This window comes from Anguilla rostrata, chromosome 12 (assembly GCF_018555375.3).
Source record: "Anguilla rostrata isolate EN2019 chromosome 12, ASM1855537v3, whole genome shotgun sequence".
NCBI classification, from domain to species: domain Eukaryota; kingdom Metazoa; phylum Chordata; class Actinopteri; order Anguilliformes; family Anguillidae; genus Anguilla; species Anguilla rostrata.
This window is the reverse complement of record NC_057944.1, coordinates 24,065,429-24,091,626: the sequence shown is the minus strand read 5'-3', so window position 1 is coordinate 24,091,626 and position 26,198 is coordinate 24,065,429. Positions and strand designations below refer to the sequence as shown.

Genomic DNA, 26,198 nt, shown 5'->3' with positions numbered 1-26,198 from the left:
ATTACCATTATGCAGTGATTTCACAACACAGGTGTCATACAGGCAGGTATACACACACACACACTCATGCACACACACATTCTTAAAGGTGGAACCAGCCCTTCCCTGGGAATTACCTGGCCTTCCCAAGGGGGGAACCAGCCCTTCCCAGCAGGCTCAGAGGCTCTGTGTGATGATTCCTGTCCTCTGCAGAGAGGAGTAGTGAGCAGCAAGGATGGCTGTTCTTCTGAGCCTGTCCCGCATCAAGCACCGTCTGATTCAGATCCTCTGCCAGGGCTCAGGTCCGACAGCCAGCGCAAATGACGGCTGCAGCTGCACTTCCCCAAATATTATGACACAGTTATTAGTGGGTGTGTCCCAGCAGAGAGAGATTATTTGATGAGATTCCCGGAATCGTGATGATCTGCAACCGTGGCATCATGGGAAGATCTTTGTCAGCCCATGGCTGTGGTGGTGGAGGAAATGCGACGGATGCAGGGATAGCACTTCTGACCGGCTCTGATCTCCAAGTCCTGTGTGTCACCAGGGCCGGCAGCATGTGTCATCTTTGCTAAAGGGCACACGTTTCAGAGGGACATTCAGGCTCTCTGGCACCAGCCCTGTGTGGGCGAAAAAGCATGCAAGCGCCCGCCAAAGGTGGCCAGCATTCAGGGAAGATGCAACAGACTGATGCTTCCATCCAGGCACGAAACTCAAGGAAACAGGGTGCAGCGGATGCACAAAATTAGGGAGGACCACCCACTCCCAAAAAATCAATCAATAGCAGTAATGAACAGGAGAGTCACAGAAGGTGGCGAGGTGTGGGGGTTGGGGAGGAGTCATGGTTTATTCTGAAACACTCCAGAAAATAGCGCAGTTCCTTGGCTCGTGAGGACTGGATTGACTCTGGGGCTTCCCGTTCGGAGGGAAAGCCAAACACCGGAAAGCGGGGTAGGGAAGTGTTTAGTGATTACAGGCCTGGCAGTGTCCGTCAGCAGTGCTACGGATGTGTGTTATAGCGAGGGGGCTGTCTCTGTTTATCCAAACTCTGATTAACATTCTTTGGTGTCATTAAGTTCATTCACAGCAGAAAAGAGATGTGACCCCGCCCTCAGGCCACAGCAGTACAGGGCTCGGCCAATAAAATATGCCAAAGGTTATTTAGAATAAAAATGCACACACACACACACAGACACATGCGCATATGTTTGTGTGTGTATGTGAGTATAAATATATATTTACACACACGCACATAAACATACATACGTACATATGTACACATATACACACATACATGCACACATACACTGAGGTATTCAATGCATTTGTGGATTTTTGTATCTTGCCATCACTGGGTAAAAGGCTGATTGTCTGCACGCTACGTATGTCCTCTATCCAGATCTTTGAAGCGATTGCCCTAGCGCGCCAATGTGCTTTCAATTTGGGGCGCAATTTGAGAATTTGTCCAAATTATCCTGTCAGAGGAAAGTCTACGGACTGTTTTTGTTATCGCACCCGTGTGCGTGGGTTTGATGCCACGTGTTACCCCCCTCCCCTAATACTGCGAGGAACGAATGTATCCTGTGGCAAAGCACTCGCAGAAAACGCACGTCTGTTTTGGGTTTTTTGGGGGGGGGGCTTGAATGTCTAGAGCCGCAGGAGTGGTTGAGCGTCACATGATGGAGCGGTTTGGTTTCACCACTCCAGACGTCCCGGCAGGACCGCTGCGGCGGGGGGGAGGGGGGCCAGGGGCAAGCGGGAGCGAGAGAGAGCCCCCTCCCATGGCGCTCGTCATATTCCTCTCCCTCTCATGGTTTACAGGCCATAAACATTCTCTTTGTCAGTCTGTCTGTTTCTGGCATGTCTGTCTCTCTACTTCCACCTCTTTCATTGTTTTTTCTTCTGCCCTCTGTCTCTACCTCTTCCATGTCCTCTAACCCTTTCAATCCCACTCCCTCTCTTTGCTCTTTCCATTCCTCCTTTCACGTTTAATTTTGTCCTACTCTTTTCTCGCTCTCCCCTCCCTTTCTCTGTTTTTAAGCTCTCTGCTTTAGTCATTTCTATTTGCAGATTAGCACTGTTAGCAAGGCCAGCAGCCTGTACTGCTGCCAAGAAGGCCACCCACCCCCTGGCCTGGGACTTTGGGGCAAACTGAGGGGAGAGGCGCCTGTGACGGGCAGCGGTCCCGCAGTGGTTTTTTGGTTGCATGTGCTGCAGACCCCTAGAGGATAAACAGTGACATTACAGGAGGCTGAAACCACATATTCTATACCGAAGGCCGCAGGTGGCCACACAGTCACTGCGTGCATCATCTTTTAAAGAATAAAACGTCCACAGAGCATGTGCAGGTGTAGCCTAAGGGGGCAAAGGTCACACTGCCTTCCTACTGTGCCGCTGGAACACTGGGACGCTCTCTCTCTGTTTACCAGAGGCCCTGTCTGTGGTATGTCTGGGCGGGAAAGGGTTAACCCCTCTCTCAGGATGCATCCCAGGCCTGCACGCCCACCCCAGCGCTCGCTCGCCCATGGAATTATTTTTGTATGGGGAGCTGCGTTTGATTGCTGTGCAGGGACTCCACCTCACACAATGGCAGCCCTGTTTGGCCACAGCACATTCAGGAGTTGACTGCAACTGTTAGGGGGAGGGGGGGAGGGGGTTAGGCGTAAGGTAAAATATGAGTCCAGCCCAGCACACAGCCTGGAGACCCCCGCCCCAAAAAAATAAAGAATTAATTCCTCTCTCGACAGCAGCCAATGCATGCTGCTTAGCTTTAAAAAGACTAGTTCAGTTATATTTTGTTGCTTTTCCCTGTTCCCATTCCAAAAAATAATAATAATAATAAAAACTTCCCAAAGGAGCCTCGTATGGTAATTTTTTTCTGTTTTGATTTTGGTCTTGTGTTTCCCTTAAATATGCATCCTGCTGCATTTTGCCTAAAGTGCCGCCTGACGACCAGAGACTAGGAGAATAAGACATTTGAAAGTAACATAGGAGACAATGAGAGGGAAGGTTGTTTTTGTAAGCTAACATAATTATGCTAATTGTAAGTACTGGTAAACACACCGGCAACCTGCTTATAGAATGTTTAGAGCCCTTGTGTGCAATAAAATAGTTGTCATAGGATTTTACTGGTCTCAAATTAAGACTAAACTGAAGTGATACTTAACAATACACTTGGGCTGAAAACAGATCTATGGAACTCTGAGCCAAAATTATAAAACCTGTTTTCACCAGAATACTATTTAGTGACATCTACTTGGTCTGTACTAAAGGGAAGCGTGAAACCAAAACGTTTTCATATTCCACAAATTTTATAGTACATTTAAATGAACATTTAATCACCATCACTTGGTCTCTTGTGTGTTACAGGCAGCTCATCGCTAACATACAACACTGCATCTCACACTGACCAGCCCCCGCGCCTGGCCGCTAAGGAAGGTAAGACAGTGTACATGTTCACCTGTCCATAAACCAGGGACTGTTAAGCATAGCTGCAGCAGTGGCAGTTGGTAGGATAGCAGTCGGCACAATGTTAGCCCAAACAGGTGGGATAGCGGTAGCAGTCATGGATAGGATAGCGGTAGTGGTTGTAATAGTGCTAGTGGTTGCAATAACAGTACAGGCAGTGGTATTGCTTGCAGATATAATATTTGTATAGGCAGCGGTTGCAGGTGGAATAGGGGCATCACTATCATTAGTGAATGGGTTAATGGTAGTAGAACTGAGTGAGATAATGGTAGTGGTAGCAGTAGCATTACTGGTTGTGATAGCAGTTGCAGTAGCATTAATGGGTGGGTTAACATTAGCAGCAGCAGTGGCAGGTAGGATAGCAGTAGCAGTAGCGGTAGCTACGGTTATTTATTTAGCAAAAACAATAAAAGGCAAATCCTTGCTGTGGTGAGCACTTCAGTTTTGAGTCACAGAGGTGGCTGCCAGCGCCTCCTCTGCTCTCCCTGCTGAGCAGCCGCAGATATGATCGTAAACACTGCCATTGGCAGGTGTATCCTTTGTCAAAGCGCTAATGACAGAGCCACTCCAACCTCCCATTCATACCCTACCTGCGAAGAGGGGTGCCCATTGGGAGGGCTACAATACTGGGGCATTAGCAAGACAAAAGGCAGAAGCAGGCCTCTGTTGTTGGCTGGTGGAGAATTAGCAGGAGCGTGTGTGAGTGTTGAGACTGGGGGAGAAGGAGTCTGTGTCGCGGGCAGGTTGTTTGAGGAGTCAGCAGAGGGACAGGTGGTGAGGGGCAACAAAAAGAAGAGAGAATCATACCTTTGTTTTTTTGGAAATTAGATTCAGAGGGTCAGAACGTGGGGCTGGTGGGGCAAGGGAGAGGGGATGGGGGAGGGATAGAAGGGGTGAGGAGAAAGGTGTATGCTTACTGTGTGCATATGTATGTGTGTGTGCGTATGGACGTTCACGTGTGTGTATGTGTGTGTGTGTGTGTGTGTGTTTGTGTCCGTACATGTGTAAGTGTGAATGTGTGTGCGCGCGAGATGTAAGTATGAATATGTATGTGTGTGTATGAATATATGTGTGTGAGTGCCTGTGAGTGTGTGCGTGATCGTGGAACTATGAATGTATCTGTGAGTTTGTGTGTGTTTGTTTTTATGTGAGTGTATTTCAGAGAAAGCGTTCTGATAGCCTCATAAATCTCTTGTATATCCTGACGTAATCGTTGTTCTAAATGTGAAACACATCTTTAAAAAGCTGATAGGTGATTTGTTACACAGACATCTTACGGCACAGGGTACCATCTCCTGAAGGGAAGAACACTGGATATTGCCATGGGCCCAGCGGTTATCTCACAGGCACACAGCAGGGAATTACTGCCCCATGGCTCTGGGGGACAGGGTGGCTGGGACCGGGCAGTCTGGTCCAGAGGGAGGAAGCAGGGCTGCAATAATACTGATAGGCTTGGGGTTCTGTGAGTATTGCACTCTGGGTAGGGCTCAGGGAAGAAGCTGTTCTGATAAGATCCCAGTCGAGCCCCCCTTACACCTAAAACAAGTCCTCTTACTTGTTTTGGTTGATATGACAAGACTTAGCTATGGGGTTTGACTGGACATTTTTGTAAAAAAAAAAAATAGTTAATGTGAGAATGTTCTTTGTCACATTTCTTGCTATGCAATAGTTGAAACTCAGTGAATTACTTTACAATTACAAAACAAAGCTGTGACATGGAAATTGAAAATTCCAAATTCCTAAGCTTGACATCTGAAAACTATTTGCAGATAGGTTCCCATAATTCCAAGCTTCTAAAATGTTTACACAGGATATGAATGTGCCTTGGAGTTGATTTAGCCCGCTCCAGCTTTCTGTGGCGCTTGGTCCCAGACACGGTGGGGTGCCATCCGAGCCCTAGCACAGCAGTGTCTGTCTGACGCCCTGCAGTTCTGTCCAGTCTACTCATTACTGTAGCCATTTTCCATTAATATATTTATATTTATATTTCCATTAAATGTTAAACGGTAAACTGACATCAGGTCTAGCTCTGCAATCGCGATGAAAAGACAAGAGCTGTATAAACATGGGATCATGTGTGTGTGTGTGTGTATGTGCGCTCAGAAAAGAGGCTTTTGACTTACAATTTATTGAGGGCTGCAGTCGGGTCTTATAATCTTTTGGGTAAACAGAGGTTTTTTAATGAAACAAACTGTTTAAGAAAAGTGTGATCGATAAATGCAGGAGAGGTAAACATGGCAAACGGCTTTGAACAAGCCAGGCATTGTGGAGCCGTGGCTAAGGAACTAAACTTATTAAGCTGCAGAGGGAAATCCATAGCGGTGGTATTACTGTTGCAGATTGTGAGCAGTTGCACGTGTGGTTAATATGTAGAGTTTCAGCTGTGCAAAAGCTGTTGGCTCAGCAAGTAATCAAACAAATATATAGTGGTGGACTCGATGACTGAACACGCATGCATGTACAGTATGCGTGTTTGTGTACATGCTTGCATGTACTATATGTGCACAGGTGTGTGTGTGTCTGTGCGTGCGCACACGCATGCGAGCTCACGCTGCCGAAAGTGGATTTTGGGTTCCGGACCCTTCCGTGCGGGTGCATGGGAGAGCAGCAGGCTGGCAGAGTGTGGTTTTGGCTGGGGCGGCGAGGGTTTCTCCCACAGAGCACCACACTGGTCCCTCAGTGGAGGCTGGATCCTGCCTGAACTCGCTGCTCCACAGCCGAGTCTCCCAGAGGCTGCTGCCATGGAAATGGTCAGACGGGGCCTGAGGGAACAGGCGAGGGCGGGGCACGGAGAGCCAGGCCTCCCTCTGTAGCCGGGGCATGGCACGGTGCACCCAACCAAAGCGCCTGCTGCAGTTCTGTCCCACACCAAACCATTTACCACACCTGAGCCTCACTATGGGGCCCCGCCCCCGGACAGTGCACTGCACTTGAGCCTCACTATTGTGTCCTGCCGCACTTTTGATTCGGCTAATCAAATTTATAAATGCTAACCGCAGCCAGAGTTTTTCTGTGATGTCACACCATTGCGGCCGCCAGACGCGCCCCCCCCCCCCCCCTTTTTATAACCTAGAGACGGACACAGGGGAAAGCTGACACATCTGTGCTATCAGACAGTAGCGGGATCCATTGTAATTGTTTTCTTTTCAAATTCCAAAGTTGTGTTTCGTCTGGGGCTCCCCTTCCCACTTCCCCCTCTCTCTCACTCTCACTCTCACTCGCTGCTTCTCTCTCTGCCTCTCTCTCTCTTGCTCTTTGTCTCTGTCTGTCTGTCTGTCTCTCTCTCTCTCACGCCTTTTCTCTCTCTCTCTTTCTTTTCATGTGTCCGTAACCCTTCCCTTCTCCTGGAAGGAGGCAGCTCCTGTGTGTTTTTTCACAGGAGGGAAAGGGGTGTGGGGGGGTGGAAGGGTCGGTTAAACAAAGAGAGGCTGTCTGCAGACGAGGCGAGCAGGAAACGCAACTCTCTGAGGACCCCCCCACCGCAGGCAGAGCGCCGTGGCTGGCCCTCTGGCCCCCTCCAGATTGGGCCTGACAGACTCTGCAGCGATCCAACAGGCCGCTTGTTATTTCTCCCCCCTCCGACTCCCTCCCCACCCCCCAAAAAGCGGTTCTTGAGAAAGAATAGTCTCACCTCTATGGGTTTGTTGTTATAAACACATACATAGACATACGCATGTGTAGTCTATATTCTATTTCCGCTCCATCTAGTGATGTGTTAATGTATACTGGAAAGTATAACATAAGTGACTTGTTTTCAATCCCAGGGTTAATAGGAGGCCAAACTCACAATGGCTTAATTGCAGAAGGAATTAATTGTTCAAATGTATGTTTCCTTCCTTCAGTTTGCTGAGTGAGCTGGTTTCTATGGTAATGAGACAAAAACATGCTTGGTGCTTGCTTTCCTATTTCTCATCTTTTGTTCTTCATTTGTCTTTTCTATGGCTTATTAAAACATGCAGTTGATGTTGTATTGGCCACATAGCAAACACAACATAACTTTAAACAGTATGGATGTTTTCCTTTCCTGAACATTAGCATTTCAAATGTGAATCCTATATGCTATGCTACTTAGATCATTGCATAAAATATACAGGTTTTCTTGCTTTTGGTTATAACACTGAGAGAGATGTTTTCATGTAGGCTCTGGATTGGAGATGCAAACTTTGCTGTTCATACAACTTTAAAAAATCTACTGAGAAACTACAAAGCAAGTCCTATTATTAAAAAAGATTTGTTGTTCTATACCATTAGTCCAGAAGAGGGCGATGTTGCACCGTGTTCTGGGCATTGAGGAGCCTATCAGAGCGCAGGAGGGCCCCAAGCTAAACAAGCTGCACCAGATTTGTATGTGCATAAGGCTCAGAGCACGGAGCACACACTAAATGGCAGAAGAGAAAGGCACACATTAACACGTGATGTAGCATTGCTCCTCTGTCAGAAGCACATAAAATATATTTACGTCTGTCTTCACCAGGGCCTAGGGTGGTGTTTTACCTCACACTCGGTAGCTGGTAATGAAATAAGCAGTAACTGTTCACCTTGGAGAGTTCTTCTTGCAGTTTAATTTATCAATTAAATTAACTGATTATACAGTCAACCCACACCACCTATTTTCTTAGCTTAAATTGGTTTCTGATTTTTAGGTGACCTGGCAGGTCTCCAGGGGCTTGAGTCAATAGCAGCAGTATAGCGGGTGTAACTGCCCTTAACCAGCTTCAGTTTGGGGGTGTGGGACATCCCGCCTGCAGTGAGCGGTGCTCCCAGAGATGGGCGGGACAGGGGCCGAGGCATGGGAGAAGCCCAAACAGAAGCATGCAGATACAGATCGAACAGATTGGCAACGCAATAATGCACCCGATGGGTCTATTCACAAGCCTGGCTGCGGCGGAACATTGACAGACAGTTAGCGCTAGCGCTCAGTGGAGAAAGGCACTTTCCTTACGATTTCTGCCCCAGCCACCCAATAGCATCATGGGATCCCAGCATTTCCTGTCCAGATTCAATCTGTTTTTAACTCTTCAAAAGTAGAAATACTTCACAACCTGGCTCTTAACCGTGTGTTTGCGTGTGTGTGCATGTACGTGTATGCATGTGCACTTATGTGCGTGTCCGTGTGTTGGCGAGTCAAGTCCCGATGGATTAGGCTCAGCCGGCCTTGCTGTCCCATAAACCGTTTAGCGGGTTCTGTCAGGTTAGAGGCGTAACTGCGTTCCGGTTCCAGCAGCGAAACCCAGCCAGATATCCTCAGAAGGTTCTGGACAGATCTCCGGCTGAGGAGGCTTTTTATAGCCGTCTCTTGGCACACCTCTCTTCTTTTTCCTGTGACAATCTGGTTACTCACAAAATCCAGGGCGGTGTTGGGGGGGGGGGGGGTGAGAGGGGATATGCCTGTCTGTGTGGGAGATATGAGGGCCTGTCTCTCCTCACTCATGACTGAACCCCTGTGAAGGATGATGCAGGTGTTAGACCAGCCCTGAAAGCCAAGCCCTTCATTTATACACTACAGTCAGTTTTGTGCTTTTGTGTCGCAGTATGCGTCTTTTTTCACAGTGGTGGTTTTGATGTTTGGTGACATTGTGTTTGGACTGTACGGTCTTTTCAAGGTCATTTGAGGAATGTATGGTGTCACATTTTGGTGTCAACGATATTGCAGGTTTTCTCTGATTTGGGGAAAGACTGTTATCAATTTTACTCTTCTTTTTTATCACTCTCGTCTCTACTCTCTCTCGTTTTCTGGTCAAATTCCCTCTCCTTATATATCCCTCTCTCTCTCTTAACTTGAAATTTTCTGTATACAAATTTGTACTTTCTACAGAAAATGGTCAACAAAAAGTTGTCCTTCGAGAAGTTGATGCAGAACAAAAATAACAGCACACACAGGACATTACAATTTCTAGTTTTTTTTAGTATTTAAAAGTCATTCACGTTTTAAATACTTTATACTTGAAAATTAAATGGAAAACATAAGCGCTCATTGTTTAATTCAAGGTTAAAGGCTGGTTTGTTTTTGTTTTTGTTTTTTTTTTGTTTTTTACATGTCACTCTCTCTTCCTCTCAGACACCTCATACGAATCAGCACGGAGGACAGGGTGGTCGAACAACATGCACAGTGGAAAAGGTGAGAGAGAGCCCATTCCACCACAGATATACAACAGCCAGATCTGCTCCCAAAGCATCTGTTTCACACTGACAGATAGACTGTTAGCCACCACAGAGCAGACCACTGAAAATGAGAAGTGACAGTTCTACCACACAGCCTCCAGGTTTCTGTTCACACTGGTGACCGGACCTCGGCTTTTTAGGACCGGAACCATTTCAGTGACTCTGTTTCTATGGGCGTGGCAGCGCTGGTTTTTACTGAGCCGCTTAGTGCGCCCATGCTGAGGCCAGCACGCGCCAGTCAGAGCCCCGTGGGCGGGGCCTGGGACAGAGGCTTTCGGCTCCATTAAGCACTTAGCAGAGAAGCCGGCTGCTGCCCTGTTTTTTCTGGAGTTGTGTCAGCGCGCCTCGAGAGCATGCCCCTGGTTGTCCACCTTGCCGCCTGACTGAATTTCCAAACCACTCTCTCTGCCTTGTCCTTCCGCCCCGTCCCACCCCACCCCACCCTCCCCCCACCCCCTCCACAGGCCCGCCGGCGGTCACACAGAGCATGTCCAAGACTCCTGAGCAGCAGCAGAGGACACAGCCAGGTGATCCTTTGTTCATTTATATACCCATGAAAATTATTATTTTTCATTGCTAATTAAAATAATAACTGTAGGGCAGTTCACAGAAGTCTGCCTCTTATCAGCACCGTTTGTTGTATCTAAGGGGTTTCTTACATAACCATTAATTAAGTTCTTCTTCTTCTTGTTATTATTATTATTATTAATATTAATAAACCACTCTGTTGTACTGCCCCCCATTACCCACAATAATGGGCTCACCCTGTGTGTTTCTGTACCCCCAGATCCCTACCAGATCCTGGGCCCCACCAGTAGTCGGTTAGCTAACCCAGGTAAGGACATTCAGGCTCTGTGCTGTAGGAAGAGGCTGCTGTTGTATTGCCTGAGGGATCCCAAGCTGCATTTCTGTTTTCAGTTTCTAAGGGCATCAATATGCAACTCCAAAACTAAATCCCTCAAGGAGAGAAGTGGTCATGTTAGGGATTTTGTCAAAGCGGAACACCAGTGAAAATGGCCGTTCACGACACTGTATGTACACTTAAGTGATAATGGGTATTCAGTGAGAACGGATCTATGCCTCAATCATAATGCTTGTCCAATGGCAATGGATCTGTGCTTCCATGATAATGGGTGTTCAATGTTAGCATATGTGCACTTTAGTGATAATGCAAGTCCATTGATGGCAGATGTGCACTTTAGTGATAATGGATGTTAATGTAAATGGGGACTCTGATTGGACATCCTCCCCGTCCCTCTCTCCCCAGGTTCGGGTCAGATCCAGCTGTGGCAGTTCCTGCTGGAGCTGCTGTCGGACAGCGCCAACGCCGGCTGCATCACGTGGGAGGGCACCAACGGCGAGTTCAAGATGACGGACCCGGACGAGGTGGCGCGGCGCTGGGGCGAGCGCAAGAGCAAGCCCAACATGAACTACGACAAGCTGAGCCGCGCGCTGCGCTACTACTACGACAAGAACATCATGACCAAGGTGCACGGCAAGCGCTACGCCTACAAGTTCGACTTCCACGGCATCGCCCAGGCGCTACAGCCCCACCCCACGGAGTCCTCGGTCTACAAGTACCCCTCGGACCTGGCCTACGTGCCCCCCTACCACGCCCACCAGCAGAAGGTCAACTTCGTCTCCCCCCACCCCCCCTCCATGCCCGTCAGCTCCTCCAACTTCTTTGGACCCACCGCCCCCTACTGGAGCTCGCCGGCAGGGGGGATCTACCCAAACCCCAACGTGCCCCGCCACCCCAACTCTCATGTGCCGTCCCACCTGGGCAGCTACTATTAAAATTCCCCCCCCCCCCCCCAACCCCGCCCTCTACTCCCAACCCCCCGCACTCACAAACAGAGGCAGGGGAAGGGCGACCACCTTTACATCTGAAAAAACCTCTGAAACTGCCTGAATGAAATGAAAGATTAAATTAAGGATTTACTTTTCTCAAAAAGAAGGAATACAATGGATTTCACAATCCAGTCTTAAATGGAGTACTACTTAATCGTATGTTTAAAAAAATAGACTGTTTTTGTTTATGTGTGGGGCCGGGGAGGGCTGTGTATGTTTTTTGTGTGTTTTTGTGCCTTCCTCCATTTAAAGCTGCACTCGGAGCTGGGGTATTACCCCTCTGCCCCCTCCCCAAAAACTGTACCCCCATATCATGGGCATTATGGGACCACATTGGCATTTTAACTGTTGTGTTCTGTGCCAGACTCTGTCCTTGGCTTCCCGTGGGTCTTGAATTGTCCAGTCCCCAAAAAACCCCTTTGAGCCCCACCGACACAGTTTCTAATGACGTTGAGTCAGCTTGTCCGTCCGTCCATATCCCGTCTGGACCGCCCCCACTGGAGCTGACAGGGCACTCCAGAGGAGGGAAAAAAGGATAACAGAGGACATCTCGTGCTCTGGAGGGAAATCTGGCAGCTGGAGATTTCTCCTCCAAACTGGAGACTTTTCCTCCAAACTGGAAGTTGGAGAAACCTGAGCTGGAGTGCTGTTTTTTTAATGTTCTAATTTTTATTTTTTTGTCCATGTTGGGGCGGCCTCAGGAAATGAAACCAGTTGGCATGGAAACTACAAGATATAAGAGGTCGCTGTGGCCCCTGTGCTGTGGCACAGGCTGGTAATAATGTGAATGCTCTGCAGTCCCACCGGACCACACACTCCCATCCCTCACCCCCCAGCAGGAACTTTCTTGGGGAGCCCCCGTGTCCCTGCTGGCCTGCTGCCACGGGCGGTGAGTGCCCGCAGCTTCTGCCCAGCCTGACAGACATCTGGGCTCTGGACTGAGGCCACTTCCTGTGCAGCTCCTGGGATAATAAAATAGAGATAAGACAGTTCTGACCTCATCTTACGCTCAGAAAACAGAGAGAGGCACTCCGCCACTCACAGAATATGTTGGTAGCAACCAAGAGAACAACAACATCGGTAACTGGTTAGTTACTTTCTGGCCGTACTTGCTGGGCCCCTGTGGATATTAGCCAGGAAGAAGGAAAATATCTATTATTCTACTAGCTGTTACCAATATACTCTGATTGATGGAGCTCATCTCTGTTTATTCACATAAGATAGGAGCACAACTGACTTATACCTATGTTATTACCCTTGTAGAGTTCAGAGGTGCATTTTCGCCATGTTAACTGCACTCCCACATTTCACTCTATGTACCATTATAGATTTCTGGTTGTGTGCCATTATTTCAATTTTTAAATCAGTCAGTAGGGCTCCTATTTTACTGGTAAGGATTCCTATGAACAGCCGAATTCAGAGAGGTTGTATCATCCGGTTTTCCTATAACATAAACGCCAAACAGTGAAGAAACAGAGAACTCCTCGGATTCGCGAACGCTGTGCGTTCGTCAGAACTATTTCCTTCTTTTTGTTTTTCTTTTTTAACATTGGTCAACTAAGCGTTAAAGCAACTTACTGTATAAATTATGCAGATTTATTTTCATATATGACAGTATTAAAAGATCTTGAGAATTAATACGAGTTGACCTCGGTCAAAAATGCAAATTTTTTGGAAAAGAATCAGTAACTGATATGTGATATGTACATCGTTATATTGTTTGTTTATCTGTACATTTGGGCAATAGGTTTTTTTTTTTTTTTTTTTTAACTGACTTTTAATTGCAAATAAGCAGCCCCAGAAACAGTAGTCACTCACTAATTTGCTCACTCTGTCTTGGCCAGTGAGCTCCTTCCCCAACGTAATGACAGTACCTTGGTTTTACCACTAGATGGCACTAAGAAAGGGGACTTACCAAAGTAGTCAAGCCAACGCCGACAAGTGTCCATTACTGCTTTCATTTTTACACTGAAAACAAATTGTTTCTGCCAGTGCCTTGCTGTGGCTATCGATATACAATCCCGAATGCCTTAAAGCATCTACCCACAATTTAAAAAAGGGAAAAAATTCTTGTCAATTCCATAAGACAATCTTTTCATTTGATACAGGAGTTATGGACTTTTATAAATGTTAGTAAGTAAATAGCATCAGTGCTTAAAAATCACCCAGTTCTATTCAAACAGAAGGCAGCTTCCCTCCATGTGTGCAAAGGGACCCGAGACGCCATGCAGACAGCGTAAGCAACACTTAAAAGGTTTTGTACTGCAGCCTCTATTTGATTTATTATGTTGCGTTATGCAAATAAAAATAAGGGAAACACTTTAGATGTAGCATGAACGCAATAATCTGAAAATTGTAACCCGTTTCCATTTCTTAGCACCATGGCTAGTCAGGGAAAGGGGGAATTTGCTACTTTATATATGCAATGTACTTTGGATATTAAATATATATATATATAATTTTGCAAGTAATCTTTCTTTTGTTATTACTGTTTTTCCTGCAATATATTATGTATTACCTTTTGTAAAAGGGTTGTTGTATAGGGGAAATGACAAAATAAATGTGTTTTCTTCAAAAAATAAAAAGAACACATATTTTTCTCTTGTTGAAATAAGTCAAAATAAACTCACCTTTTCAGCCAATGTCCATTAAGTCTCTCATAGTATCTCCTAAACATTTCTTTGTGCCCAAATGTTTCCATATACAGTAATACTGAAACCATTTTGTATAGATTTGCTGGTTTATCTCCTTTAGCCTTTTCCCAATAGTTTTCAGCACAGCCTTGACTGAACTTGGTTTTTGTGTTTTAAGCTTTTTTTTTTCCTCACATTTTTCGTTTAACTTCCAGGCAATGCAATTGATTCACGAAAGTAAACTTTGCAAAATTAAAATGGAAATTATTCATGCTCCTGACACTACAAGCTCAGCTCAGGAGTGGCAGAGGGTGGGGTGCAATTATGGAAACTTCTGGAATGGTATTCCTCTCTGTGGAGGTCAGGAGGGGGCCTCCACCCTCCTCCCCCACCTCCCCTACCTTCTGGCCCCCCTCCACCCTGGTCGACCTGCTCTACCTGCCTTTCAAAGCACTGTGCCAAGGACCAGCCAACACAGCTCCAGAAAGCCATATTATGTTCCGCACCAGACACCCCTCCAGACACAAACTGGGAGACGGGGAGGAGGGGGGGCACGTTTGAAGCTGAACGAAAACATATTTCCATTGAATTTCTGCAGGGTGGGGATGTGGGGGTGTACATGGTGTGTGGAAAAAGTGAAGTCCTGGTGCAAAATCAATGTGACTTCTCAGGATGATTTCTGATGACTATACTGACTGATGATTTTAAATTAGGCACTTCATTAGGTGGGATGAAGGAATGGTATTAAACATTTCACTATAAGGGAGTGTGTATGTATGCCCCTTGTTTAAATAACACAAAAAGTTGTTGTTTTTTTGTTGTTTTTTTTATTTAAAAAACACACTTTTCTTACACATTGTCAACTTAGCAGTTACTGACATGAATGTACAATATGAAATATTCTATGTAACTGACCTTTACTGCATCACTGTCTGGCTATAAGCCATCTAAGCTGCCTAATTGAGAGAAGTTTGACACATGTAGCTCACCGTGTCTGCATTCGGTCCTTGAAGTGGAATGGCTCCAACATAGTATCCTGTGCATGCCTTATACGGTATAAATGAGCAACCGCAGTCTCAGGAGGGGGATATATTTTTCCATACCACATCTCTTGGTTCTCTTGTCATCCAGGGAAAATAATTGACTAGTTCAGAACCTAAAAGCTACCTGAGGCCTGTTGATTTAAAGTTAGAATATGAACTGTGGGACAATGAACTCTGTTTCACCGAGGTGGGGTTGGGTGAGTGGGTGGGTGGAGGGGTGTATATTGTTTTCTTGCCCTCTGTCTCTTGCTAGCTGTTTACTCCCAGTGTTCCTTCCTCTGTTTCTTTTGAGGAAGTGGCTGCATACCAGCGGAATGGATTCTCACCTCTGTGCCACCGATAACAATGCAGGATCGTCGTGGTTACTGTAACAGCTGACGAGCAGCTGCATATCTCCCAGTGCGCCGCGTCAGAAAGTTGGGGTGGGGGGCCCACTGGGTGGGGGTCTCAACAATGGGATTCCACCCTCCCCCCTCCCCCAACCTCCTTCCTTCCTGCCCCATTCAGCTTCACCCCCTCCTGCGTGGGCCCTTTCAAGACACCGGTTCTCTGAAACGCCAATGCAAAAACTTACTTAAAAAATAAGCTAGCCTTTCACCCCTGCTGATAAACCTGCCCTTTTGCCCCCATCCTACTTGGTGACACGGTTCCCAAATCCTTGACATTGCAGCTCCTGAAAAGTTTTGTCAACTTTTGTCAACAAAAAATACCATAAAGATCACAAATCAGGGACCTGGGACTCCAGTACTAAAGAGCCACAGTATCTGCAGGCTTAACTCCAGATCTGGAGGGCGAGAGTATCTGCAGGTTTAACTCCAGATCTGGAGGGCGGGAGTATCTGCAGGTTTAACTCCAGTCCTGGAGGGTTGCAGTGCCTGCAGGTTTAACTGGGCATATCCAAAGCATGGCTCTCTAAAAAACAAGCAGAGCTCTGGCAAAAGGGGTGCAGTCTGATCAGCTCAATAAACCACTTATGTAGAAAATAAAGTCCCTAAGCTAAACTGTAACCCAACCAAAGCTCTGGGAAACTAAGAAATTCCTTAATTCTGATGTATGCACTTATAGTGAGCACCATCATGACTGGGATAGAGACATTTTTCTTCTTGATTTGGCTCTGTACTCCACAATTTTATATTTGTAATCAAACAAATTCACACATGGTTAGAGTGCACATTAGCTTTTATTTAAGGGTATTTTTATACACTTTGGTAGTTTGTTTTCACCATATAGAAATACACACTATGTGTATGTACATACATTCACGCATGCATGCATAGTCAAATGTCACCCTGTTAATGTACATTTGTCATGTTTCACTTTCAATCTGGGAATGGAAGTTCCATTGTGAACTAATGAAAAACAGAATGGCATGTATGTGTTCTATGACAAGTCAATGAAAGTGCAATAGAGTTTGGGAAGAGATTGGCCACAGGATTTAGTTAAATCCAATGCCTGGGGTACTCAACACAGACCAAACATAATAACAGCCTGCCAAGAACAATGCTATTTTGCAACTGACTAAATGTCTTTGGGCCATCTACAAAGACATTTTTGAAGACTGAGGTTTAAACTTCGAGTTCTGACAACTGAACTCTACTTGACCTGAATGGTTCAATCATAGTTTAGTTGTACACCACATTAACTTGTGGTAAATACAACCGCTGAATCGATGCATTCGGTCAACCGAACTTTAACCGGATCAAGATCACGAAACCCGAATTAATTTAGTATGTCCCCTTTTAAATGACGTCGATCTGGCCTGAATACACTGCAACAACGCTAAGAATCCGTGATATAGCTTCCCATATAATCCGTTTTCAGTAAAACTGAGACTCCATGCTGCAGTCAAATTCTTGATATGAGGTAAAGAATTAGGCTAAGTAACGGTATTTTGCTACGCGTGTCGGCAGTGCCCTCGTGCGGTACGGCATAATTTTGGCTATGCTTTCAGATTCAGTGTTGCCAATGCGGCTATTTGGTCTCCAGACCTTGAAATATTGCATTAAACAACTTGCATCTGTTTATCCGCATTGCTCCTTTAGAAAGAACATTTCCCCTATTGTTTCCAGGTGAAGAAATAACTTTAACAACATTTCACAGTCACGTATCAGAATACTGACAGTGCAGGAAACCCTGCTCTTACGATTTCGGCATTAAAACAGAGTGTCCTTCTGCAAATAAGGTTGGTAACAAGCGCAGTTGGAACAGAAGACTTGTTACTGAACTGTAAATATGTAATTAAATTCAGGTACATCCAGTACATTTCTGTTCTATTCTTTTTCGTAGAGAAACAGTGCGACTGCAGGGACGGATACGGCGATTTATATGTGAACGACACTTTGTATAGCCTAGCACTACGATAATTATCACTGTAACAATAATTTTCTGAGGCTGATACGACCCTTTCTAATTTTACATCGGGCAAAACGAAGGCGAGATTAGACAGTGTTCTGCGTCGAAGGGAATCGTTTTATTTATACGTTAGCCTATAAGTTAAACCCATTTAAAATAATTATGGTTCTTGTAAACCTATTTAAAACATAGCTTATTGTTTCATTCGATCCCTTAAACTTTTTTGTAAATGTCTCATTACCTCGGGGCAAATAATGACCACAAATGACTGACACCTGGCAAACTATCAAAGCCATGTTTTTGGATAACACTGAGTCTGCTGTCACTACTTAACTTGTTTGTGGGTAAAGTCGATCGGTATCATGAGGGTTTGTCAGCGTGTTTTATTTTATTTTTTTTTAATGTTATTTTTCTTTTTCAAATCGATGGCAGCCTACATCTAAATTAGAAGCAGGCCTACAAAGTAAAATGTGCAGTGTTAATTAAACTCTTAATAGTGTTAATTCACATCTTATCAGATAAAATGTGGTCCCACATTCCAGAGTGGCACCAAAGGTTATCGTTAAAAAGTTGAATTAACACGACATTTTACTGTGTACGATGACAGACTTCGTTTCTTGTCATTATAATTAACATCGCTGATATGCATTTCGTTGTCATTGTTCTGGTTGCGTAGCCAGGTTTGTTGTTGAATGTCATTGTTATCTGTCATATCTGGCCTGCAATTATTTCTAGCCTCACTATGTGCTATTACTTTTTGTAATTGTTTAAAAGCTGCCTTACCAGTACTTGGTCCACCACAGTGGATTCAGTTTTATGTGCCTGAACCTTTTTCTACATTTTTCGTACATTTATCTTGGAGTTTTTTTTTTTTTTTGTTTGTTTGTTTTTTTTAAATGAACAATGAAACGTCATTTCCACTGGGACATGTATGATAAGTAATTTGTCTGTTCACTGTGTACTAAAAGTGAGTTATTTTTATGCCTCTCTAAATATTAATTAATCTCTTTAAGGAAATGGTGAAATGTTGATATCACGTTTTAAATGTCAAACATGGACTGGTACCAGGTTACTAATTAAAATTACAATGCCTTTTAAATGGCATCATAGAAAAATGTTTGTGCAAGTGGTTGAAAAAAATATTAAACATAAGAAGATTAAACAGGTGTGTCACTTTTTCTGCTTTCTTCAGATCGCTTATCATAATAAAAGTTTCAAGTCTCTTTATATTATAATTATTACTGTGCATATTGTTATTAGCTTTCAGATAAATCCAACTCAGCATGGCTGGCTCTTTGCTAATTTTTTTGCTAGAGTTGAAATAAGAATAAGCTGGTCACATATTGCGTGCTGTAAAGGAAGACTAAAGTTGTTTCTGTCTTCTGAACCTCTTGGTTGATTGATCCTTGACAAAGTGAATGAAATCTACCATGTTTTTTTTCAAGCTCCATAGGTAAACATGTTATATGGTTTATCTGTGGCATGTAGAACGGTGTACAGGGATGGACTTTCTGTCATTTGTCCTTAAGGACATTTTGCATTTCATCGTTTTCTGGACATGTGTTGCCATTAAATCAAATTACAGTTCATTTGCCCCTGTGGGTGCATCGGGTTTCTGATTAAATTCATCTTCTTTGGACTCGAGGACTGAAAGTTATTGAAGACATCTCACCTTCATCATGTTCGCCTGGAGAATTCATTTTCACTTTCGATGAATTTAAGCATTTTCTGCGCTGCATTACAACTTGAAGCTTCAGCTTTGTGTGTGTGAAAGATCTCCAAGCCCTGTAAAATCTCACCTTTCATTGTTACATACAAAGCATGTCTTTGAGGTCTCCCAAGCAATGAAGCTGCAGCAAGAAAAAAAAAAAAAAAAGACCTTGGGAAATCACACAACACTTCAGAAAATGTTTTTTATTCGTTACCAGTGGTGTTTTACCCTGAGTTCAAATACAAAACTACTTCACAAAGAACACATCGTACATCTTTTGTTCCCCATGCATACAGAACAGTATTAGCGCTTGACTCTTTGTCATGGCTGTGTGCAGTTAACATTCAGTATCCGAACATTCATTCCACTGCAGTTCATATTTCCTGAGTATTTTAGCCCTCAATCAATATGGAGGAAAATTAACACTATTAAAACACACAGCTGTGTTGAGAAAATCCCTCTTAATCAACCCCATTTGTTATTCCTACAGCTCTTAAATATTTCATAAAAATGGACTTAAACTGAAATCCCAACAAAGTTAACTTAAGGCTTTACTTAAAACTTTAGATTTTTCCTAAATTAATTACTAAAGAAGCTCTCATTTGAGATGGATTCACAAAAATATGGATTTCCCAAGCCCCCCACCCCCACCCTTTGTTCCCCATCCCCACACTGTCCTCTGTTTCACAGTATAAAAACATTCAATAAGCCAATGTTTAGGTCCAGTTGTCCGTTTTTCACTCACTCACGAGCATTTAGCTTTATTAAAATGGGTGCAAAATTGCACCACCTTTCTCTGTGATGTTTCATGGCCTATAGTGAATAATTGTTCCATTAAAAATGCAGAACAATTCCAAGAAGGGGTCTTACCGGTGATGTCATTTCTGAACTTTTTTTCCTGCTTCCCAAATCTTCTCTCCCTCCCCCTCCCCTCTCCCTTCACTTGCAGGCGGTGAAATAATATTGCCTGTTACCTTAATCTGATTTAAAAACATAGGCAGTGGACACAGCTCACTAATCCTACATTAATTGTAAGCAGTGAATGTAGCAGCGCTTTGTACCCTATGTCCTCTTCCTGACACGGTCCACTTTGGAAGACTCTCCAGTGTCCCACAGATGGCACTCTATGTCCCTTTAGCCCCGGCCTGAGAGCTTTTAATTGTTCTTGGGGAAAGAGGGCTGTACAAGTTCCAGAGCACCTCATGGTCTAAGGCGTCTTGGACAGATTTGGTCTGCCCTACCCAAGACAAACTAATCTCTGTCTCACGGCCCAGGACTTGAAGTGTAGCTCACATCTTGGTGCCATCCTACTGGTCATTTATGTCGATCACCTCAAAGCCTTGATTTTCTACACCTGGGTTCTGGTGGTGGTGGTGGTGGCCTTTTTCATTGTGGAAACAGTAGGCACAGTGAGCAGTCGCCACAGGCACCGTCTTGGAGAAGTTGGAGAAGTCCACCCGGTACTTTCCCTCCTTGGTGCGGGAGATTATGGGCAAGAAGTTGTAGCCCCACTGTATCTCTTGGGGGATGAAAGAAGTGCGCACCTGGCAGGAGGAGCTGGTGGATTCGGCAGTGCCATCTAGGAAGACCACCAGTTCAAACTCCTGCTTGTGGAGCGTGTCCACAGCCATCTCAAAGAAAGGGCTGGTCTTGTCGATGACATGGGTGAGTGTGAGTGGGCAGACAAAGAACAGGTTGTCCTTACCAGCATCCACTACAAAGTCAATGTTGACCTGGTCCATGATGATGGTCTCACCATCTGGTGTGACCGTGGTCCTCAGCATCTTGCCATAGATCTGGCTCCCGATCAGAAGGGTCTTGCGGAGGTTAGCCACCCGGATCCGCAGGCACAGGCCGTCCCGCTTGGGGCAGATGACAGCCATATCGCTGAATGTGATGGTCTTGGCCCTCTTCTTAGGAAGGGAGATCTTAGCCAGGATGACTCCACACAGGAAGCAGTTGATAACAGCTCCGAGGATGGACTGGACTATGAGCAGGGTAATAGCACCTCCGCAGTGCTCTGTTAAGGCTCGTCCACCATAGCCAATGGTCGTTTGTGTCTCCAGGGAGTAGAGGAATGCGCTGGTTAGCCCATGGATGTTGTCCACGCAGCGGGTGTGGTTTTTTGGTGGGTGCTGCCACTGGAGGTCCCCGTTGCTCTTGGCGATCCAGTACCAGAGTAGGCTGAAGAGGAACCAGCTTCCAGCGAAGGAAGCGGTGAAGATTAGCAGCACGTAACGCCAGCGGATCTCCACGAATGTGGTCCAGAAGTCCACCAGGAGGGCAAAGTGGTTGCTGTACAGCACATTGCCAAATTCGATGTTGCAGCGGCCATCCTTGGTCACCAGACGTGTTCTATGGATCCGCCGGGCTGCCAAATATTCACGGACACGCTTCTGGACAGACGGAAACATTCCGGGAGGTCCGGAGTCTTTCTGCAGGAAGAAAAATGGAGGAAGGTTTGAGCCTAATGATCAATGATCTGTACACATCTATATTGCTCAAGGTGATGGTTGTACTGACAAAATGACCTATTCTTTTTGCAAGTGATGAACCAGGACTATCTATTTGAGAATGCCCTTTTCTTCAAGTGCCATCCATTTTTTTGTGGATGGACCGACAGAGGGAGGGGGGATTGCAGAAAGGAAGCCAATTGACAGTCTCTCTGGAACGTTTATGGACCAATCTAACTTTGTCTTGCAAGCTGATACACAATTTGATCAATCTGGGAGTGGCTTTGTTTTTAGTCGCAGTCTTTTTATTTGGTATGAAATGTGTTTCATTTGTATGAAAGCATAAGCAAAGCATGACAGCCTGTGTCTCATGCCAAAAGCATGATGGTTGGCAACCCTGGGCCAACTGGCCATAACTTCTTGCTGAACAAAATAAGGTACATTAACGCCAAATCATTAGGGGAACTCTGAGTTTTGAATTTTAAGTTCCACATTCATGTGCATTAAAACCAGGGTGCACATTTTTCAGTTTACAGTGTACATGCAATGGTTTGGTATGAATATGTGTACTGGTACATCCATATTCAATTCTGAAAGGCACAGTATTTATTTTCCAATGGATGGCAATCATTTTTCTACAACAGAAAAAAATGTCAGACATGTTTTCATAAAATATTAAACTTTGCAAAATTCTGGTATCGTACCATTGTAAAATTTTGGTACTATACATTTTCAGTACAGGTATACCGCACAACCCTAGGATGACCTAATTGCTGCACTCCACTTAGTATGTCTTTTGTGCCAGAAAGATCAGTGGCGATTTGTTTGTTATATATATATATATTTTTTTTTTTTTAAGGCATACTTTTAAAAGGATAACAGTAATATTCATTTGAATATTTAATGCATAAAAACATAAAATTCCTAAACTTGCCTAAACAGTAACACTTTGATAATGAACTAAATTCATTTTCTATTATCTTTCTGACAAAATCCAAAATCCATCCCTTTCAGTTTGTAGGACAGGTTTTACGGTTTTTCATAAGTAGGACATACCAAAACATTTTATACAAGGTCTCTCAGTAACCACAGCTTGAAATGACACATCGGTATTATCAACAGAACACAAATTGCTGGTCCGTGAACTGAAAAGGTTCAAAACAAGATCCCTTTTCATGAGTCTTTGCTTAAATTGAGATGGCAAAAATTCTGCTAGGGTTATAGTGTAGGACGTCAAAGCTCTAAGGGAGAGCAGGGAAACTTCGGCACTCAAACAGACCTTTCACAGGAAACCTTTCCTGTAAAGCGTGCAGTACCCACCAATTTTGCCCAAATGAGGAGCATACCACTTTAGACCTCATCAGCCCAAACACAATCATTGGCAGATCTTTCTCCACATACCTGTCTCTGCGCTCCCTCTGTCATGGGATTGTTTCGCTGTTATAGGCTCTCTCCGCTCACTAAATTTCCTGCGTGTACTGTGAGTTTTAATCCTCAGTGAAATTCTGTAATCCTGGGCACATGGAGCAGTTTACACCCCCCTGCACCCCCCGACTCCAACCCCAGACTCCCCACACCCTCTTAGGTAGCAGAAAAAGAGGTCTGTTTGAAGTGTGTCATTCCCTTGTCTAGCCTCTGATACCGAACCAGACCACTGCTACCACCTGCAGCCAAGCATGCCCCCAGTTCCCTCCTCAATATGGCAGTGCTCGTGTTTGTTTGTGGTTTTGTTTTCACATGGTTGGCCAGGGCAAGGTGGCCTGATGGTTACCTACATGAGTGATTAGTCATGGGCGCACTTCCAGAATATTCTGAAATTTACAGCTACCGTGCATGCCAACCGACATCTACCTCCCACATCTGACTCCCACCCTACCCTGTACACAGCAATGGCCTGGAAGGTGGTGCACCTTCGAAAGGAGAGTGTGAGAGAGAGCGAGAGACAGAAAGAGAGAGAAAAAGACGGAGAGAGAGATAGAGAGAGAGGGAGGGAGGGAGAGAGAGAGGGAGTGAGAGACAGAGTGTGAGGGAGAAAGAGAGATAGAACAGCACAAGTAGTGCTAAAAGCACTCCCTGCATTTGCCCCAGTACACCGAGACGTTCTGTGTCCCACACAAAGTAATTATTTAATCAAGTTTCACGTTTTTTTTTTTGTTGTTTTTTTTTTTATGGTGGGGGGAGTCTTTTTTGTGTCTGTCTGTGGGTGAATGTGAGAGCAAGTTTGTGTGTGTGCAGTTTGGTCTGTGCAAATCCTCCTTCCACCATGCTGTGCTACCAACTGCTGTGCCTTGATAGTGTGGCTCCTGCATTTTCAGTGAGAATGTACAACGAAACATGACACAGCATGGGCCCAAGGACCACCCGGGCCGTGTCACACTCTCTGTAGTCCCACTAAGTACTCAGCTTTGCATTCTTATCCTTGAACGTTTTGTCATTCTCATTACAGAGGAAACTTTCAAATCTGATGCTTCTTAAATTTTATTAAGGGGCCATGAAGCCTCCAGTAAACAACCGGGACCTCCTGTGCCAAACCTTCTACCTAAATGTGAAAATGCCAAAGAACTACTGCAAGAATACAGAGAGAATTGCCTTCAACGTCTTGATGCTCAGCTATGAAAAAGATTAGCCAAGCAACTGATTGAATACCCTGTTGATTTTATCATTATTCAGTGTGCTCGCCCCCTTTTCATTTCGGGGGACGGGGGACAGGCAGGATGTAGGTAGTACTCAGTGGCACAGATAGGTCTGAATCAGGTAAAAATGAAACGCCCACCTCTGCAGTAAACATGAATGTTATTCACAGAATACTAACAACAAGCTTACTGAATGAAGCTGCGACTTTCTTTGTTTACCCAAATTCCTGGCAATGCTTGTGAAATAAAACTGCAGACTAATTCACTCGGCATGGTTAGATTAAAACTCAGAGTCATCAATATTCTAATCGCGGGTCAGTCAAATAATAAAATCAACAAATCAACTAATCACCTTTGTAATACAATTGCACATGACTAGGAGATACCCAAGATTGACCAAATGGTCAAATAAAGAATTCTCTTGCACTATCTTTGCACACATGTCACCAAGCAAGATGCCGGACTGTTACCCAAAAACCACATGTCACCACAGCACCCACTTCCTCTCAGTTTCAGAAAAACTGGTTCACAGTTGATATAAAACTTTAAAATGAAAAGGCTTTTCACATTTCTGAGAGACACATTCTCTTAACAGTATGGTTTCACAATTTGCTATTGTTAATCAAAAGAAAATGTATCAGTTAAATTGTCTGTCTGATAAATTAGCATCATTATGCAATACATTTCTCAGCTGAATTATACCAAAGTGTTCTTTTTACCAAGACTAGTTTATGACACCAGTACTTGCCATATGCTTTTATGATAAAAGAGAGAGAAATTGTTGAAGGTGCAGAAGAAGCTGAAGACATATTTTTAAAATTATTTTACCTTCATACACAACCATAGGAAAAGGAATCACTGATGATTTTTTACCTTCCACCTGCATACTGTATAGTACATTCTGTGTAGGAACAGAGGAATAGAGAAGAGTGTTGTTTCTGTTCTCATTTTGATCAGCTCTCCATCTGCATGAGTCAGTCAGTGATTCACAGATATTTAAAGGGTGTGTTATAGAGGTCAGCCTCGCATGTATTTTACTAATGTTTCAAATTCATTTCAGTTATTTCTAGTTTGGTGTGTGGCTATTTTCCATGTAAATAAGAAAAAGTTGTTATGAATGAAATGTAATAATATATATGATCCAGAAGGGATGTTTGTAAATTAACCTTGATGTACAGGAAAAGAACCAGGACAGAAGACTGACACTGGAGTGAAGTTTAATTCCGTAGATTATGAGTGAAAACACAAAACGCTTAAAAGCAGAGCAGGTTGGAATCCAATGATCAGAGGGTAAAATTAGGGGATATTAGACTAATTAATGTCAATGTGTGATTCCCGCATGATGAATACATGAGGAACAATCACATATACAGTGAGAGACTATTCCAAACTTGTAACTTTGTAAATGCCTGTGAACTCATTTTGTAGGAGAGCCACAACGCTGAAATTATTAGTTAGTGTTAGTTAGTGTTAATCAGTTAGTGTTAATCAGTTTAACCATCAGGGTCCAAGTTGAACTATGCGGTTGTTCCCTGTACTTGGACCGGTACTTCTCTCTAGGGGTTTTGTCATACTTGTTCCTGGTTATGGTTATACACTTTGTTGTACGTCGCTCGGGATAAGAGCGTCTGCCAAATGCCTGTAATGTAATGTAATGTAATGAAATCTGTAAAGAGACAGCGGGAAGAAGAGAGTCCCTTTCACCCAGACGTGGAGCTTACCTGGTGGAGGAGAAGGGCACAGGACTCCAGAAAAGCTGTGGGGGTGGATGGGGAGCCTTTCTTCTGGCTACACGCTCTCTGCACCAGCAGCGAAGGTGTACGTGTATGGGGAGGTGTGTCCTTAGAGGAATAGCAGTAGAAGTTTTCTCACAAGCCATGCTGCACCTGTGGCTTTTTATAGAGTTTGTCAGA

At 44.5% G+C, this 26,198-nt stretch overlaps 2 protein-coding genes across 2 annotated transcripts; one reads left to right on the top strand and one right to left on the bottom strand.

Moving 5' to 3' along the window:
- Nucleotides 1–3,272: 3,272 nt before the first annotated feature.
- Nucleotides 3,273–14,102, top strand: LOC135235994 (Friend leukemia integration 1 transcription factor-like). Its single transcript, XM_064302108.1, has 5 exons — nucleotides 3,273–3,417; nucleotides 9,506–9,565; nucleotides 10,074–10,136; nucleotides 10,397–10,444; nucleotides 10,877–14,102. Exons 2-5 carry the CDS (start codon nucleotides 9,550–9,552, stop codon nucleotides 11,404–11,406), a joined length of 657 nt encoding a protein of 218 aa, XP_064158178.1. The 5' UTR covers nucleotides 3,273–3,417; nucleotides 9,506–9,549; the 3' UTR covers nucleotides 11,407–14,102.
- Nucleotides 14,103–19,861: 5,759 nt separating this feature from the next.
- On the bottom strand, nucleotides 19,862–26,198 carry LOC135235993 (ATP-sensitive inward rectifier potassium channel 1-like). The gene is made up of 2 exons (XM_064302107.1): nucleotides 26,007–26,198; nucleotides 19,862–21,634 (listed from the first exon to the last, which is right to left on the bottom strand). Exon 2 carries the CDS (start codon nucleotides 21,611–21,613, stop codon nucleotides 20,507–20,509), a length of 1,107 nt encoding a protein of 368 aa, XP_064158177.1. The 5' UTR covers nucleotides 21,614–21,634; nucleotides 26,007–26,198; the 3' UTR covers nucleotides 19,862–20,506.

What these genes read in the sequence shown, in the direction of transcription:
- LOC135235994 (XM_064302108.1), top strand. An exon ending in GCAGCAGAGGACACAGCCAG is followed by an intron (nt 10,137 to 10,396) that starts GTGATCCTTTGT and finishes CTGTACCCCCAG; the next exon opens with ATCCCTACCAGATCCTGGGC. An exon ending in TAGTCGGTTAGCTAACCCAG is followed by an intron (nt 10,445 to 10,876) that starts GTAAGGACATTC and finishes CTCTCTCCCCAG; the next exon opens with GTTCGGGTCAGATCCAGCTG.
- LOC135235993 (XM_064302107.1), bottom strand. Translation starts at nt 21,613, where the DNA reads ATGTTTCCGTCTGTCCAGAAGCGTGTCCGTGAATATTTGGCAGCCCGG.